Source organism: Strongylocentrotus purpuratus, unplaced genomic scaffold (genome assembly GCF_000002235.5).
Source record: "Strongylocentrotus purpuratus isolate Spur 01 unplaced genomic scaffold, Spur_5.0 spur5_scaffold_19, whole genome shotgun sequence".
In the NCBI taxonomy this organism is placed as follows: domain Eukaryota; kingdom Metazoa; phylum Echinodermata; class Echinoidea; order Camarodonta; family Strongylocentrotidae; genus Strongylocentrotus; species Strongylocentrotus purpuratus.
Genome location: NW_022145604.1, coordinates 26,997,166 through 27,014,853, shown reverse-complemented (window position 1 = coordinate 27,014,853; position 17,688 = coordinate 26,997,166). Strand labels below are relative to the sequence as shown.

The following is a 17,688-nucleotide window of genomic DNA, read 5'->3' as shown; positions in this document are numbered from 1 at the left end:
GGTCCTCTGGCAATTTAACACCACAAGTCGAAGAGAAAGGTGAAAAGCTTTAAAGAGTGAGATCACTCTATCAACTCGACTAAACCAATCACTCATTATTATGACTTACAAGTCAGATATTATGGTACAAAATAAAACTTTTATTTGTTACGAATGAGCATTATTCTTGTGAAAAGGTATATGGCTGTTTGGGCATCTTATTTTCTTTACCAACAGGTGCAACAATGCAGGATAACATTTTTTACAAATAAAATTTCCCGTGGGACTTCAGCCCATTATAACAAGAGTTTCATTTCGTGAGAAGGCGACAGATTTTCAGATTTGGACTGAAAAATTTCATCCTCTGCCGCCATCTTCTACCATTTCCTTCTCGTCATCATGTCCTGTGTGTCTCACAAAAGGAGCAGATTCGATGTCGGTGTCCGGACATCGCTGATCATGATGAAAACTGTTCGCGTTGACGTCGTTCTCCTGGGCTTCCTTCCCCAGTGAAGTCGTCTCTGGTTCACCCACATCATGCTCATTGCAGCTGCGCAGAGAGGAATACGGGGCTTCCCCGTTCTGCGTATGAGTGTTGTTGTCGCCCTCTGTCGGCAGCCGTGCGTTATTCCCCTCGCCATCCTTGGTTGTTTTTGCGAAGAAGATGATATTGGGAAGGGAAGGTTTGGACTCGTTTCGAGAAGACACTGTGGAGAAAAGGGTGTTGTTCTCCCTCAAACTCGCAAAGCGACGCTTGATTAGTTTATGGACCTGAAAATATACAAAAAATTCGTTTGCTTTCATACACTATCTTTGGAAAAAATAGGAGTTGATATCTAACATTGAATTTCGAATAAGATGCTATTTGTCCTCGTGCTTAACGAGGGTAAATAATCTTAAAGCCTTTAAAGCCCCACTGTCCTACTTGTAGCCACTTGCTCCCTCTATATAGAAAACTTCCCCAATCGGTGCCTGTTGGTCCCCCATGATCCTCTTTTTCTTATGTTAAATGAGAGCTGAGTTAATGAGATAGCCACCTGTCAGTGACCTCGCTGTGTGGTCTAGTCCCTTTTGGCCCAGTAGTATTGACGGTCTTTAACTTATCTCCCACATAATAAATACAATGTGGCGCAGGAAGATCATGTGTGTGGGGCAAATAAAGAGTTAACTTTCTAGAAACTATGATCATAATATCGAGGGTTCAGTGACACAAAGATGTAACTTCATATTTTGCAAAATGGGTATTTGATATCATAATGTTCAGAAAAATGTGGGCTTTCCAGGAAACACAAAGACTTTACTCCACCCAACACCCCATTGAAGTCAACAGGCTGGAAGTCAATGGCTAGTGAATCATATACTGAACTCCTCAGTTCTCAGGGACACGTAAACCACTTTGTCTCAAAATGGCCAAAATGGAGTTACGTTTTTGTGTCACTGACCCCTCGGTATCATGTTCTGTCTACCTACCTCTGGATTCAGGAACACGTAGAAGAGTGCGACGAAGAAGCCTTGTGTAGACTGCAGAAGAACCTGCATGTACCTGTAGATGTGGGTGGCTACTGTCGGCTCATCGGGGGTGGGTTCGATCAAGAAAAAGAGGTACGCCGCCCCGAGCAAGGGGGTCAGCACGAGGAGGGCTCGCGCTCCTTTCCTGTGGCAACGAGAGGAAAATATGTATTCATTTAAAGGTAAAGACCAGTCTTGGAAACGCCCCAATTTCAAAAAATGAAATGGAAGCTCTTATTACCAATCATGTGAAAGAATATGTTTTGACTAATACATGATCATACAAATTTTGCCGGGAAACCGCCTACTAATTCATATATTTGGTAAGTTAGTTTATCTATTGGTGTGTGAGAGATAAACGCACGTGTCGCGCACGTGTGCGTAGTCCCATATACATATTTTTGTGTACAGTGCTTGTAACTTTACCAAGACTGGGACAAGTTTCTTATGATTTTGATGATTCCAGAACGTTGCAGTACACACCAATACTTATACGCTAGATGATCAACCTTTTCCGATCGATTCCTCAACGTTTATTTCACAATGCGATCGCATGACCATAACTGGTCTTTATCTTTAAAGCCCCACTGCACTTCCAATAGCTACTTGCGTCCTCTATATAGCATACAATCATGCCTAATCGGTACCTGTTGGTCCCCCATGATCCCCTTTTTTAATTGTTAATTGAGAGCTGATTTGATGAGGTAACACCTGTCAGTGACCTTGCAGGGAGGTCTAATCCCCCTGGCCAAACTAGTACAAACGGGTTTTAATTGAATTGAATTCATTTTCTTTTGCAACATACAAATCAAATTAAATTTCAGCGATACAACATGAACAAAATAATTAAAAAAATTGTGAACGGGTACACATTATAACAATAATAGAAAATAATGTTGACTGATAACATACTACTAATATGTATTCATTCACAAATCTGCAGAAGTAGGGCTATGGTTGGAGGGGGGTGATTTTATATTCAAATCGCTGGTGATGGTGATGATAATGATGATGATGATGTTGATGGTAAAAAAGATGATGAAAATGAAAATGAAAATATTTAGATGTAAATATGTCATCATCATTATATTACCATTATATGGTGACGAAGTAAATCGAATGTATTTTCTACAAGCAGTGGCTGACAATGGCCATCGCGGCGAAATTTCAACTTGTTCAAATGTAAAATAAATGATTCGGGAAATATTATTTCAAAATGTGCAGCAAGTACGGAGACAAAACATAAGTTGTGTGGCCGTAATTGGGACATCTTTTTTGACAGTTTAATTTACTTCAAAAAGATTGTAAGCTTCAAATGAAAGTAACTATTATACTATGTTCATTTAGGTTCACATACGTTTCATCATTGTTTATAAACATGTGTTCTTCCTCGCACCCGATCGTACGTTAAACTTGTAAAATAATCATTATCAGATTGGAAAATTATTTCCACGTTTCACATTCAAAATTACGCATTGTTTTCGTTTAAAATGTTAGGGATAAAGTACAATATATAGATGTTTTGAATAAGTATATTCAAGTACGCCTACATAAAATACATTACATCACTTTACTTTTCTTGTATTTACTCACAAATTAACAAATTAAGGACTACATAAAATTGGAAATGACGATATCAAAGAGCTTAAAAAAGGTAAAAACATATAGCTTTATAATTTAATGAGACATTTCAGGTTTTAATTTGCAATCATGCAGTATTTGATTTAGCTAATATTGAATTACTTATGGAGGTGTGACGTACTTGTACTGAGGAATATCGCTGGTGGTCGATGATCTCTGCCTTCGAATGATGACGACGATGATGTGGACCAGAAAATAAACATTGATCTATCGAGCCAAATTTTATTTTGAGGAGAAACAAAAATCAGAAATACATAACATGTACATGTACATTAAAAGGAAATGAATTTAAACATTTATAACTGTTTTATTACATTAGGGGACAAACCTATGCATAGAATACATTCTTCTTCTATTTTGCTTATGTAATCATGGCTGCTTTGTTGTAATGTATAGGTAGGAGGCGCGATAGCTCAGTTACAGAGCAGTGGTCTCGTAACCGGGAGGTCCCGGGTTCAAAACCAAGTCGATATGTAGTGCCATTTGATTAGGCATTAATGCCCATTACCAAGTCCTTCGAAGAGGACTTAAAGCCATCGGTCCCCTGGTTGCTTAATTACAAGCATACACATGCTTTCTTAGCAGTCAGTTAAAACATACAAACAAACAATTTAAATGTGTCTCTATACACACCCTTGTTTATCTTAGATTATCACCGCCAAAACGAATGGCGTGATTACTCATGTAGATACAACAACAGCAACAACAGCAACAACAACAACAGCAACAACAGCAACAACAACAACAACAGCAACAACAAAATACTACTCACCACAACAATTAGACAAATTGGAATTCTGATGATGTAGTCAATATTGTTGTTTTCAATACACCTGTACAAATGAACCATAATTGAGTGAAACGATAAGTACAAAAAGCCGGGAAAACGGGCATAAATAATAAATTATGACTTAATTGCCTTAAAAACAATAAAAGGAAATATAACAATTTATGTTTATTTTTTTAAATGTTGGTGAAAATTGCCTAGAGCACTTTTTTGATCATTACATGACAACTCACTAAGGCGTATGCCTTACTTATTTTACTTTCATTCTGATTTCTCCAATCTTGTTAGGGCGCGTGCCCCCCCCCAATAATAATAATGATAATAATAATAATAATAATATAATAATAATAATAATAATAATAATAATAATACCAATAATTATCATGATAATAACAATAGTAATAATAATAATAACAATATGAATAATAATGAAACTAATGCATAAACAAATGAAAATATAAATGATGACTAAATTAATAATAAAATAATAACATAAGATCTACACCTCTGATAAGAGGTTTCATGATATGTCACAATTATTATGAAATGGTCTTACGCTTCATTCTTGGTCTGGTAATCATCCAATCCTGTCATCCGAACAGTCACATCAATAACCCCAAGGGTAACAGGTACCACTGCGGGTTAGAAAATATATATGCATGTATATAATTATATCAATTTGTTTGCCACATTCAAAATCTCCTCTGTTTATAGACTCTTTTATTACTCCAATATAACATCGTTAGTTTGGTTTAATAGAAGGCATAGTTTAGTATTATTCCTTTGTATAATTAGGATAACTGATTATATCAAACGTGGTATTGCAATAACTTATCTCCTCTTATCATACTCAAAAGGTAGTTTAAAACTTTTCAATGTTGGTTCACAACAGCAGCACCTTACGAGTGCAAAGATGAAGACCAGACTCTCAAACTCTCTTCCCAACCCACATCCTGTGCTGTGGTATAATGTCCCCCTTATGAAGGTGCAAATACGATCAAGAGATGTATGTTTAAAGTGACGGGGAACAAAATTGAATCATTGAAAACTGCGTTGGTTTTGTAGATACAAAGGGTACAAAGTCGTAGCCCCCCCCCCCCACCCCGACCCCCAATGTAACCGAATGTGAGAGTCATAGCTATTCCAAAAAATTTCAAGTAAACCACAGGCTTATAAAAAAAAGGTATTTAGTACCATGAAGATCGATGTTAATTTGTTTTATAACATGATGACGTGGATCCAAATCAAACGATTGGTTGAAAGCGTACACGTGACGTGACCAGGCATTTATTTTGCCTAACGCGTAATTTGGATAATGACCGGTCATTATCCAATTCTAATGACCGGTCATTGGTAAAATCATGTTACAAAACATCTTTTTATAACACAAATAATCTTATATAAAAAAAATTATACACATCATTTTGTTTGAGCATTAGTAAAATTACCCACACTCGGTACCTTCAAAACAGTCCAAACACCCTCGGCTACCGCCTCGGGCGTTGTAGATTGTTCCAAAGGTACCTTCTGTGGGTAATTCTTACTAATGCCCTCACTGCTGTGTATCATTTGTATTATATGGCATTTAGTGCTATCCATACTGACTTACCCCATCCGATGAGGGCGTAGACCCAGAGGGTCTTGAGGGTCACCGTCACCCCTCGCACCAATATGCTGTAGAGGTAGATACCTTCCACCAGCATCCAACAGAAATTGGCCATAGAGGCGGTCAAGAGGACGGCAATGGTCGGACAGATATACGGCTGTAGGAAGAGAGAGGGAGAGAGAGAGACAGACAGACAGAGAGAGACAGAGAGAAAGAGAGAGAGACAGAGAGAGAGAGACAAGGGGAGAGAGATGGAGAGAGAGATAGAGAGGAAAAAAGGAGAGTGAGATAGAGACAGAAAGAGAGAGAGAGAAAAAAAAGAAAACGATTCAAAGTCAAATACATTTGTCGTGTTATTTTAGTTCAATAAAGGTTACAGTATCAGTGCACAGATGATGGTGGTGGGATCTTAAAACCCTTTTTTAACCAATCAAACAAAGTAGCCCAAATGTCAAAGACATCAGCGGTTATGAGCAGTTTACACATTAATATAAATTATTCGTCAATTCAAGGAGTTACTAGCAAGTAGTAACTCCTTGGTCAATTTTAGAATAAACAAAACAATAATAATGCAGAAAAACTTTATTATAAATAATAATATTTTAATTGTGCTCTTTTTTAATATTTATCAGGTGGGCTGTATAACGTACAGACCACCTTATAATTTCGTTAGAATTGCCTTTATTTATTTATTATTATCAGGTGGGCTGTATATCGTACAGACCACCTTATAATTTCGTTAGAATTGCCTTTATTTATTTATTAAATATTTTTCTTATTTCTAACCACTTTTTTGTGAACAAAATAACACAAAAATGGCTCAATCAAATGCCTTGAAATTTGGCACACATATGTATAGGCATATGTACGAAGCACAATAACGTTTTCAACATTGACCTTCACTGATGACGTCATCTAGGCGCCATTTTGTAAAATTTTACGAAAATCAACTCATGATCATATCTTCATAACCAAAAGGTATTTCTCATTCATATTTATCATGATTAAGGTCAATATCCGTTTGGTCAAATTCAGGTCAAATATCGAGCGCGTGCGCGTACGTCCGCGCGTCAATGCGCGCGCAAAATATTAAAATGCTCAAAATCGTCTCAAAATCATTTTGCATAGGTTTGAGGCCATTCTAAGCATTTTATAAAAAATCGCGCACACGCGCATGCGCGCGCGTTTTCGCGCGTAAAACTATTACACAACATAAAATCGCCATTTTTTTTCTTTCATAATATTTCACATATTTTTACAAACAAATTGATACCATGTTTGTCTCTTTATGACTATTAATAACGGAATGATCGACCGTTTAACAAAAATTTCTGTGCGCGCGAGCTCTTGTAATACATAGCATATATGATCAAAAACATGCCTATACAAAATCCATTGTAGCTCTTTAGGATGCAAGGTGACCCCAATTTTTTTTCATATTTTAATAAAGTAGGATTCGGAGATATTGTTTCATGTCTCGTTTGACCCTCAATTAACTCATGACCTCATCATAATGGCCTCCGAACTCAAAATTCCAATTTGCATATTATGACGTCAGCATATTTATGGAAAATTGATTGTATCTCTGTAAATATTGATTGATTTTCTTCCAAATTTCGATATGTTCTAGCTGAGACAATTTTCTACAAACAAAGTTACTATTACTCTCATTTTGACAAAGGCATCATGGCGTATTTTTTGCGATTAAAGGAGGCATGTCAATTGTTCACATTTTTCGTGTATTCTCTATGGGACATGACTTTTTCTCAAAACTGGATTCTACATTTTCGTCTTTCGCAAGCAATATCTACGTCGTTTTAGCTTCGTTTACGCTGAACTTCGAGTATGTTGTAGCTGAGACAATAAGATATCTCAAATGTGCCCTTTATTTTTTTTCAATTTTTTGTTGGATCAGCCCACCTATACTTGTTCCAAACAAGTATTACAAATCTAGTATATTTTTCTTATTTCTAACCACTTTTTTGTGAACAAGATAACTTGGAAATGGCTCAATCAAATGCCTAGAAATTTGGCACACATATGTATAGACATATGTACAAAGCACAATAACGTTTTCAACATTGACCTTCACTGATGACGTCATCTAGGCGCCATTTTGTAAAATTTTACGAAAATCAACTCATGATCATATCTTCATAACCAAAAGGTATTTCTCGTTCATATTTATCATGATCAAGGTCAATATCCGTCCGGTCAATAAAAGGTCAAATAACGCGCGCCTGCGCGTACGTCCGCGCGTCAATGCGCGCGCAAAATTTTGAAATGCTCAAAATCGTCTGAAAATCATTTTGCATACGTTTTTAGGCCATTCTAAGCATTTTATAAAAAATCGCGCGTACGAGCATGCGCGCGCGTTTTCGCGCGTAAAACTTTTGCACAACATTGAATTGCTTTTTTTTTTCTTTCATAATATACCACATATATTTACAAACAAATTGATACCACGTTTGTCTCTTTATGACTATTAATAACGGAATGATCGACCGTTTAACAAAAATTTCTGTGCGCGCGAGCTCTTGTAATACATAGCATATATGATCAAAAACATGCCTATACAAAATCCATTGTAGCTCTTTAGGATGCAAGGTGACCCCAATTTTTTTTCATATTTTAATAAAGTAGGATTCGGAGATATTGTTTCATGTCTCGTTTGACCCTCAATTAACTCATGACCTCATCATAATGGCCTCCGAACTCAAAATTCCAATTTGCATATTATGACGTCAGCATATTTATGGAAAATTGATTGTATCTCTGTAAATATTGATTGATTTTCTTCCAAATTTCGATATGTTCTAGCTGAGACAATTTTCTACAAACAAAGTTACTATTACTCTCATTTTGACAAAGGCATCATGGCGTATTTTTGCGATTAAAGGAGGCATGTCAATTGTTCACATTTTTCGTGTATTCTCTATGGGACATGACTTTTTCTCAAAACTGGATTCTACATTTTCGTCTTTCGCAAGCAATATCTACGTCGTTTTAGCTTCGTTTACGCTGAACTTCGAGTATGTTGTAGCTGAGACAATAAGATATCTCAAATGTGCCCTTTATTTTTTTTCAATTTTTTGTTGGATCAGCCCACCTATACTTGTTCCAAACAAGTATTACAAATCTAGTATATTTTTCTTATTTCTAACCACTTTTTTGTGAACAAGATAACTTGGAAATGGCTCAATCAAATGCCTAGAAATTTGGCACACATATGTATAGACATATGTACAAAGCACAATAACGTTTTCAACATTGACCTTCACTGATGACGTCATCTAGGCGCCATTTTGTAAAATTTTACGAAAATCAACTCATGATCATATCTTCATAACCAAAAGGTATTTCTCGTTCATATTTATCATGATCAAGGTCAATATCCGTCCGGTCAATAAAAGGTCAAATAACGCGCGCCTGCGCGTACGTCCGCGCGTCAATGCGCGCGCAAAATTTTGAAATGCTCAAAATCGTCTGAAAATCATTTTGCATACGTTTTTAGGCCATTCTAAGCATTTTATAAAAAATCGCGCGTACGAGCATGCGCGCGCGTTTTCGCGCGTAAAACTTTTGCACAACATTGAATTGCTTTTTTTTTTCTTTCATAATATACCACATATATTTACAAACAAATTGATACCACGTTTGTCTCTTTATGACTATTAATAACGGATTGATCGACCGTTTAACAAAAATTTCCGTGCGCGCGAGCTCTTGTAATACATAGCAAATATGGGCAAAAACATGCCTATACAAAATCCATTGTAGCTCTTTAGGATGCAAGGTGACCCCAATTTTTTTTCATATTTTAATAGAGTATGATTCGGAGATATTGTTTCATGTCTCATTCGACCCTCAATTAACTCATGACGTCATCACAATGGCCTCCGAACTCAAAATTCCAATTTGCATATTATGACGTCAGCATATTTATGGAAAATTGATTGTATCTCTGTAAATATTGATTGATTTTCTTCCAAATTTTGATATGTTCTAGCTGAGACAATTCTCTACAAAGGCAATTGCTATTATTTTTCATTTTGACAAAGGCATGGCGTATTTTTGCGATTAAAGGAGGCATGTAAATTTTTTACATTTTGCGTGTATTCTCTATGGGATATGACTTTTTCTCAAAACTCTATTCTACATTCCCGTCTTTCGCGAGCAATATCTACGTCGTTTTAGCTTCGTTTACGCTGAACTTCGAGTATGTTGTAGATGAGACAAAAAGCTATCTCAAATGTACCCTTTATTTTGTCTCAATTTTTTGTTGGATCAGCCCACCTATACTTGTTCCAAACAAGTATTACAAATCTAGTTTTAATGATGTTTTTTAATGTTAATATGAAATAAAGAACTTACACCATCTGAATAAATGTCGGAATTATTTTCTGCGAGTAAGAAGCCGAGTAAGGTAACGGTGATGATTATAAAACTAAACAAGAAGTTCATGTGGATGTAGTTCTGTAAGCACCACAGCGACCTAATATGGTAATAAAAAGGGGGAAATTGTGACAGTTAAATTGTATTAATATTTGTAATCATCATAATGTCGTAGTATTAGTTGTAAAAATATTACTGCAACAAGTACTATTACTACTTATACTACTGAGAAAAAATAATAATTACATTATTAATAAAAATCATATACTAATAATGATTATCGTTATTGTTACTGTGATTATTAATATTAGTATTAAAATCAGTTATTTATTTTTAGCGTTATTATCATTATTATCATCATCATCATCATTATTGTGATTATCACCATTAGAATAATAACAACATCAATTACTGTCATTATCTTATTATCATTTAATGGAACATGGGTATAACATTTTTAATATTTTCAAAAGGTGAAATTGAAATGAAATAAAGGATGGTAAACATTTGCCTGACAACATTGGCGATGAAAGAAGCCTTACTTGCATGTTATCAATATCAGTAGCGCCCCCAACGTTGTGCATAGAGAGATCGAGTATCCGACATTGCCAATGACAGAGAGGCGGAGAAGATGAATTTCAGGCTAGTAAAGAATGATGATTAAAATAAGTTACACACAAACATAAAGGAACAATTGACAAACAACTAACAACTCAACCATTAGCGTTAAGAAGTACAAAAAAGATGAATCTCATCGTTAAAAGGGATAATAGGCAAATAATTACCGTTGGTGAAGGTGATGGGACAAACTATCACTTCCGAGGCGATCTGGATGTAGCTATCTTTCCGAAGCGAAGCTGAGGAAAGATAGCGTATACATTCTGATCGACGAGGAAGTGATAGTTTGCCATCGCCTGAAACCAAAAGGTGATTATTTGCTTTATATTCCACGTTTAAAATAATTTAACTACAGAAAGAAAAGGACGCGTATGCATGTACATAAAAGACACCTAGGTCCAAATTCACACTAAAAAAGTTTAAGTTTAACCCAACCCCTTCAGGTTATGGTGTGCGCATTTCTTTAATTGCGCACATTGGTAATGCGCGCTTAATTACGCCTGTTTTAGTGCGCTTTTCGATAATCTTCAGTGAAAGTGCGATGCACTGTGTAGAAAGTACCTCTATATTCAGGGAAAGTGCGTTGCACTGTGTAGATAGTAGTACTATCTACACATTGTAACAAACTATTTGCTTCTCCCATCAATAATGGGCGAACTATCTTTCATTACGTGATTTACTTTTGACCAATCGTAGAGCAAGATTCTTAGTATGTGGAATATAATATGAACTAATTAAAAAGGCTTATCCCGTTGTTCGCGCCCATTATAATGATTTTGTTGCACCCAAACTTGTTTACCCCTCCCCTACCATAGCAACAAGAGAGAGAGTGAGAGAGAGGGGAGAGAGAGAGAGAGAGAGAGAGACAAAGAGACAAAGAGACAAAGAGACAAAGAGACAAAGAGAGAGAGAGAGAGAGAGGCACAAAGAAAGGGAGAAAGAGAGGTAGAGAAAGAACGAAAGAGAAAGATAGGAAATTGCAGAGGGGAAAAAGATTCAGAGAGAGATAGAGAGATAGAGAACGAGAGAGAGAAAGAGGGGAGAGAGAGAGAGAGAGAGAGAGAGAGAGAGAGAGGGGAGAGAGAGAGAGATTGGGGAGACTTGAGGGGTGCAGGTAAAGGTAGGTGAGAGGGAGGGAGGTAGGGAGAGGGGAGAAAACGAGGGGGAATTAAATGATACAGCTCCATCATAGACCTTTACCTGGTGGCTCTACTCTTCCGCTTTTGGCCCCTCCCCACTTATTCACCACGCCCCCATGACTCGACGCAGACTACGCCAACCAACCTACCTCGAGAAAAGTGTCTACGGGCGTGCAACTGTAGTAGTCAGATTTGTTGTCATTACCCCATGTCCCATTCGTTAAACAGACACGTACCACCGAGGCTATACGGAACGAACAAATATAAAGTAAAAAAATAAATAATAATAATCAAGACGAATATAGTACAATATTATTTTCATCAAGTAAGCTATGGTCTAAATAAATTTTGATTAACTCCATCATGATCACTCGGCACATTACTTTTGCCATACATTGTTATAGGTGTAAGTCCTGTACGGCGGTTTTCACCTACACGCACTGTTTTCTTTTATAAAAACATCAGAAAATCGATCACAAAGCCACTTAAATGGATAGATGAGTTATGTTACAGTGGGCGCTACACAAAATAATTTATGTGTGAGATAATGAAAAACTGAGTGTCAAGTTTGAAAGAACATACAATTTAAATGTCAAAATCTTCTTTGTTTGATCAGAATCGGTTCAGAGACGGCTGAAATATCCATAAATATAACGATTTCTAATACTTGTGTACCACTACAAATATTAGATAATTTGAACCAGCCGTTGAAAGCCGTTGAAAAAACGAAATATCGCCTTTATGTCGTATTTCGGCTAATGCCGATGTTGGCTTTTTTGTTGGCATTTTCATGTTGCTTATATTACCCACAATTAGCTGGCTCATGTATTGTTATTTTTAATTAAATCATTAATTAACGGTCACCGTGTTTTTTTAAAGTGTGATCGTATTGGCTAATTTTCACATATTTTGGGGTCTAAAATTACCTTCATATCAATTTTAGGTTCTAAAAGGGCACTATAAAATGTCATAGATACGAATAAGAGCAATAACCACGCACTTTGTAGGCATTTGCGGTCTGAAAACAGAACTCAACTATCCCTTTAAAGTAAAACTAAAGGGCAACTTCAATACATTACCTTATACCATATAGATATGTTTGGATTACGTGTATGTCATTAAAATATTCGTATATTTCAATAGACGTAAAGGCTATTGAACTTGCCTTCTATTTTTGTTTCTTCAAAAGTCGATGAATGATGAACGATTTAGATAATTCAGTACGTATGACTCTCTTTAACAAAAATCCATCAACACAAGTTTGACATGCATCTTGTATTTGTTTTAGAAATTATTAAAAGGTCATGATTTTGGATGAAAAATGCAGAATTTATTCCATATGAGATTTTTAAACAAGTTTGTTGTTGTTGTATAATGTTCAATTACGTTTCATTAAAATTGATCATAATTTTCAAAAGAAATGACAGTATCATGATGTAAGGCCCAATAATTGTGTAGCTTACTGGCGTTGGAGTATTGGATGCCTAAGAAAAATGTCGGGCATGGCATCGTCACATTGCCAGGTAGAGAAGCTTTCCAACACTGTATCTCATCGTAATAGGAAGGACAATATCGATCTGAAATAAGAAGGACAAAAATGATAAAAATTATGATGACGATGATGATGATGATGATGATGATGGTGGTGACGATGATGATGATGATGATGATGATGATGATGATGACGATGATGATGATGATGATGATAATGATGGTGACGATGACGATAATAATAGAGATGATGCTGATGACAAGGATGGCATCATGGGGAAAGGGGACAACGGTCTTTCCGTGTGGATCAAATGCGAAATAACGATGCCCACTAATCGGGGAGCAGAGTTAGATCCAGAATTCCGTAAAAGAGGGGCACACTGTTCCTCTAATTTGCTGACAAGCCTTTTCATTCCTTCAAGGCATCGTTTAACAATGTTAAATCTGAGATGCACGGCCCTACATGTTATCAGTGTCTGTGATATGGTGTAATATTGAAGCCCTAAAAAGATCGCGCTTCAAAATGATCAAGAAGTGCTTCAAAAAAGCAAAAATCTTTAAGTGACCGGTTTTACAATACTTATTTTCCCCAGTAGACTGTAAAAATTTTGTTTCGATTTCAATCATAAATATCTTGATAATCAGACCAGCGATCGGCTTGTAAAAGTCATGGGGTTCCTGACTGACCTAAACGTTTATAATTTTCATTGCAGCCTGAGCTAAATCCAGGATTTTGTTTCAGAATCTTAGACAAAGTTACCGGATCCCTTTAAAGGTGATCACCCCAATAGAGAACCGTTCATGAACTTGTGCAGTAAACACATTATACTTGGATTTCAGGGGGCGTGGAAGAGGGTTGTGACCCCCCCCCCCACTCCTGAGGGAGGAGTGTAGAAGTGGGTCATATAATTTGACGAGCCATGCTTCTCAGTGGATCCCTCCACTTCATCAGTTTTCACTTAAAAAGATGAATAACTAATACTGCAAATGCATACGTTACTTTTGTAATTCAATAAATGATTTGCAAAATGCTTTATATTAATGTACATTTATTTTTGTTATTGATTTCTTGTCATAATAACTGTTTATTATAATTGTTGTTTGGGTAATACAAATAACACTGAAACTGAAACTGAGTAATGTTCGTACAGTTTCCTTTTCCTTTTTCCCACCCCCTCTCTCTCTCTCTACTTCTCTCTCCCTACCTCCATCCCTCACCCTATATCCATCTTCATCTGATAGAGGGGCACGTATCTCCTCGTGCCGAGCCCCCCCCCCCGCCCCTCCGTCGTGTAGCTACGCCACTGAACCTAAACTACACTAACCTCCAGTATCTGTGGTGAAGTTCAGAAACGTTGGCTCAAGCGAGCGGCGGCTCTCGCATATCTGCCTCTCATCTTGCATATCGGCACCTTGTGACGTCATAACTTGCTTGACCAGCGAATCAAACTTCTCCGTATTCAGCAGACTGGGCGTGGGCGTGACCATGGGCGTGGCCGTTGCCGTGTCGTCAGTCGCTCTCCCGTTTGACTCAGGTGAAGTTGGTAACGATCTCTCGACGCTGATGGCGCCCGCTTCTTGGGCCGTAGAGGGGCCTTGACCCCATCCGCTGCCGAGCACGGATAGGACCACCATGAGATGCGACAGGGTTGTGATGTACATCTGTTAAAGTAAAAAGAGGATAGGAAAATAATAATATAAATGATTCAAACAATTCCAAAATGGAATTTTGTTTACCTCGTATCTTCATCTTCAGCACCTAGACTTATCAAGAGGCGTTATTATTTACAATTGATTGCAGAATAGGGCAAGTCGAGATTAATTAAATTACAAAACGTTGCATGCGGAATGAGTGACTGTGCAAATTGATTGTTCAAACAGGTTTCATGGGAGGGGCGGAGATTTTAAAGACAACAAGGACATGCATATTGATTTTTTTTAGACCCCCCCCCCCACCCCTCCCCTCCTACGTCCGTCACGTTTGAAAATTCTATCTTTATTTCTCTTATTCTCCGTCTCTCTCTCTCTCTCTCTCTCTCTCTCTCTCTCTCTCTCTATATATATATATATATATCTCTCACTCACTCCCCTACCCCCTTCTCTCTCTCTCTCTCTCTCTCTCTCTCTCTCTCTCCCTCTATCTTACTCACTCCCCTACCCCCTTCTCTCTCTCTCTCTCTCTCTCTCTCTCTCTCTCTCTCTCTCTATCTCACTCACTCCCCTACCCCCTTCTCTCTCTTTCTCTCTCTCTCTCTATCTCACTCACTCCCCTACCCCCTTCTCTCTCTCTCTCTCTCTCTCTCTCTCTCTCTCTCTCTATCTCACTCACTCCCCTACCCCCTTCTCTCTCTCTCTCTCTCTCCCTCCTTTGGTCTTTCTAAGTTCACACGACAAACCCAACGTGTATTGATCAATTATGATGTTGTTTGTGTTTTGCGTGTAGACATCGACCAAAAAAGAAAAGGAAAAAGAAAAAATGCCTCGGCCAAACACACCTGTTGATATGAATTAGGTCAGGCAAGTTCAAATAAACAGAGCAATTTCCCCCACGAAGTTATGCTGTTGAATACATATGCCAACGTTATGTGGGAATACACTCCAAAGAAAATACAGGTTTTATTCTTAGGGTTTTACTGGCTTATATTCTTTAGACAACACCTGAACATAATATAAGCAAGTTGCATAGATGTTTACCCGTCTTTTCAGTGGAGTGTGGTTTTTGTCCTCAAAACTTGGGAGTAATTTTTTCACCTACAACTAGAGAATGCATCTGATTTGTTCAATCAAAGCATACAAATCCAAATTACTCCAAATCAATTAATCCAATTACTCTATGTGTTTCCTCCTAAACTAGAGAATTGGTGGCTTTAGGGAAAGGAAGTGGTATTAGAAAAACACCATTCAAGTGGTATATTAATAATATGTTTTACAAATCAGAAGTATGATAACAAATATGGAAAATTACGAGAGAGATACATCCATCGCAAATGCTGGTCACAATGTAATCAATTGAATAAGTATGAATATCCTTTTTTTCGTTATTCTTTTTAATTTAAATTTATTTTCGCACGCCTTAAGTTTGCTCATTTCTATACAACGTTTACACACCTTTTGCACATATTAATACATGGAAAGTTATGTGCCTTTTACGTAATCATGACAATATAGGCATAAAAGGGAAAAGACTCATCAAGTGCGATTTCGCAGTCTTATAAGTAGTAGTAGCAACATCAGTAGCATTGGTAGTAGTACTACTTCTATAATTACTACTACTAATAGTATCAGTAGTAGTAATATTAGTCGTAATAACAGCAACAGCGATAATAGTAGTACAAATAGGTGTAGTGCTAGTCCTATTAGTCGTTGTAGCAGCAGCAGCAGCAGCAGCAGCAGCAGTAGTAGTAGTAGTAGTAGTAGTAGTAGTAGTAGTAGTAGTAGTAGTAATAGTAGTAGTGGTAGTAGTAGTATTAGTAGTAGTAGTAGTAGTAGTAGTAGAAGTAGTAGTAGTAGTAGTAGTAGTAGTAGTAGTAGTAGTAGTAGTAGTAGTAGTAGTGTAGTAGTATTAGTAGTAGTAATAGTAGTAGCAGTAGTAGTAGTAATAGTAGAAGTAGTAGTAGTAGTAGTAGTAGTAGTAGTAGTAGTAGTAGTAGTAGAAGTACTAGTAGTAGTAGTAGTAGTAGTAGTAGTAGTAGTAGTAGTAGTAGTAGTAGTAGTAGTAGAAGTACTAGTAGTAGTAGTAGTAGTAGTAGTAGTAGTAGTAGTAGTAGTAGTAGAAGTAGTAGCTGTAGTAGAATCATTCTTACATCCACTGAAATGCGTAAACAATGCGAAATGTGTATGATAAAGTTACTACTTGGTACCTTTCTGAAGTCGCATTCTGATGTTGCATTTCGCCTTGATTTACTTCAAAGTGACGAAAACATCTTGGAAAATCAATTCGAGACCGGAGCAATTTCAAACATTAAATGGAAAATTGAAGAGTCACAGCCCTAGTACATTGATTGCCCATTCGAACGAACCCCTGGAAATTGATCCATTTCCAAGTCCCCGTTGCCGAAACGCTCGCGACCTATTCCGAGGCTAGTAACTCAAAGGCATGCAGCATAGTTTTGGCGGAACGTAGCAATTCTAGAAATCTAATCTAAACATCTACAATCAACAGGTATATGTATCACCTTGTTTTTGTCATTTTTTCACAAGTTTATAATATGGGTGACATAAAACAACTGGAGAGAAGTATAATACGTACCATTTTTTAAAAACCTGCCGAGTACTTCTTCATAACCTTTCTTAGAAGGGCACATTCGTGAGATATTATCAATAAGATTTATTTCTTCCCTTTTCTTCTCCACCCCCTTCCTCATCTTCATATATCTCTCTTCATCTCTCCATTTCTCTTCTATCTCTTTATTTATTACCCTCCATTTCGCTCTTCCTTTGAAAGAAGTAAGTGTTTTATGGAAAGAAAAATCCAAGCGAATTCTATATTGATTTAGTGGTAGTAAATTCAAACACATTATAAT

The 17,688-nt window shown here is 37.0% G+C and overlaps 1 protein-coding gene across 1 annotated transcript in view; it reads right to left on the bottom strand.

The window, feature by feature from the left end:
- LOC100891952 (corticotropin-releasing factor receptor 2) overlaps positions 1-17,688 on the bottom strand; it is a 32,165-nt gene continuing 14,477 nt past the window's right edge. Inside the window, exons 2-12 of the mRNA XM_003725126.3 lie at positions 14,491-14,827; positions 13,138-13,251; positions 11,824-11,918; positions 10,460-10,560; positions 9,897-10,017; positions 5,526-5,679; positions 4,473-4,551; positions 3,902-3,962; positions 3,251-3,336; positions 1,450-1,633; positions 1-750 (exon numbers count right to left, since the gene is read on the bottom strand). Coding sequence (XP_003725174.2) covers positions 337-750; positions 1,450-1,633; positions 3,251-3,336; positions 3,902-3,962; positions 4,473-4,551; positions 5,526-5,679; positions 9,897-10,017; positions 10,460-10,560; positions 11,824-11,918; positions 13,138-13,251; positions 14,491-14,827 — 1,746 coding nt within the window. The 3' untranslated portion in view covers positions 1-336. The remainder of the gene's footprint in view (positions 751-1,449; positions 1,634-3,250; positions 3,337-3,901; positions 3,963-4,472; positions 4,552-5,525; positions 5,680-9,896; positions 10,018-10,459; positions 10,561-11,823; positions 11,919-13,137; positions 13,252-14,490; positions 14,828-17,688) is intronic.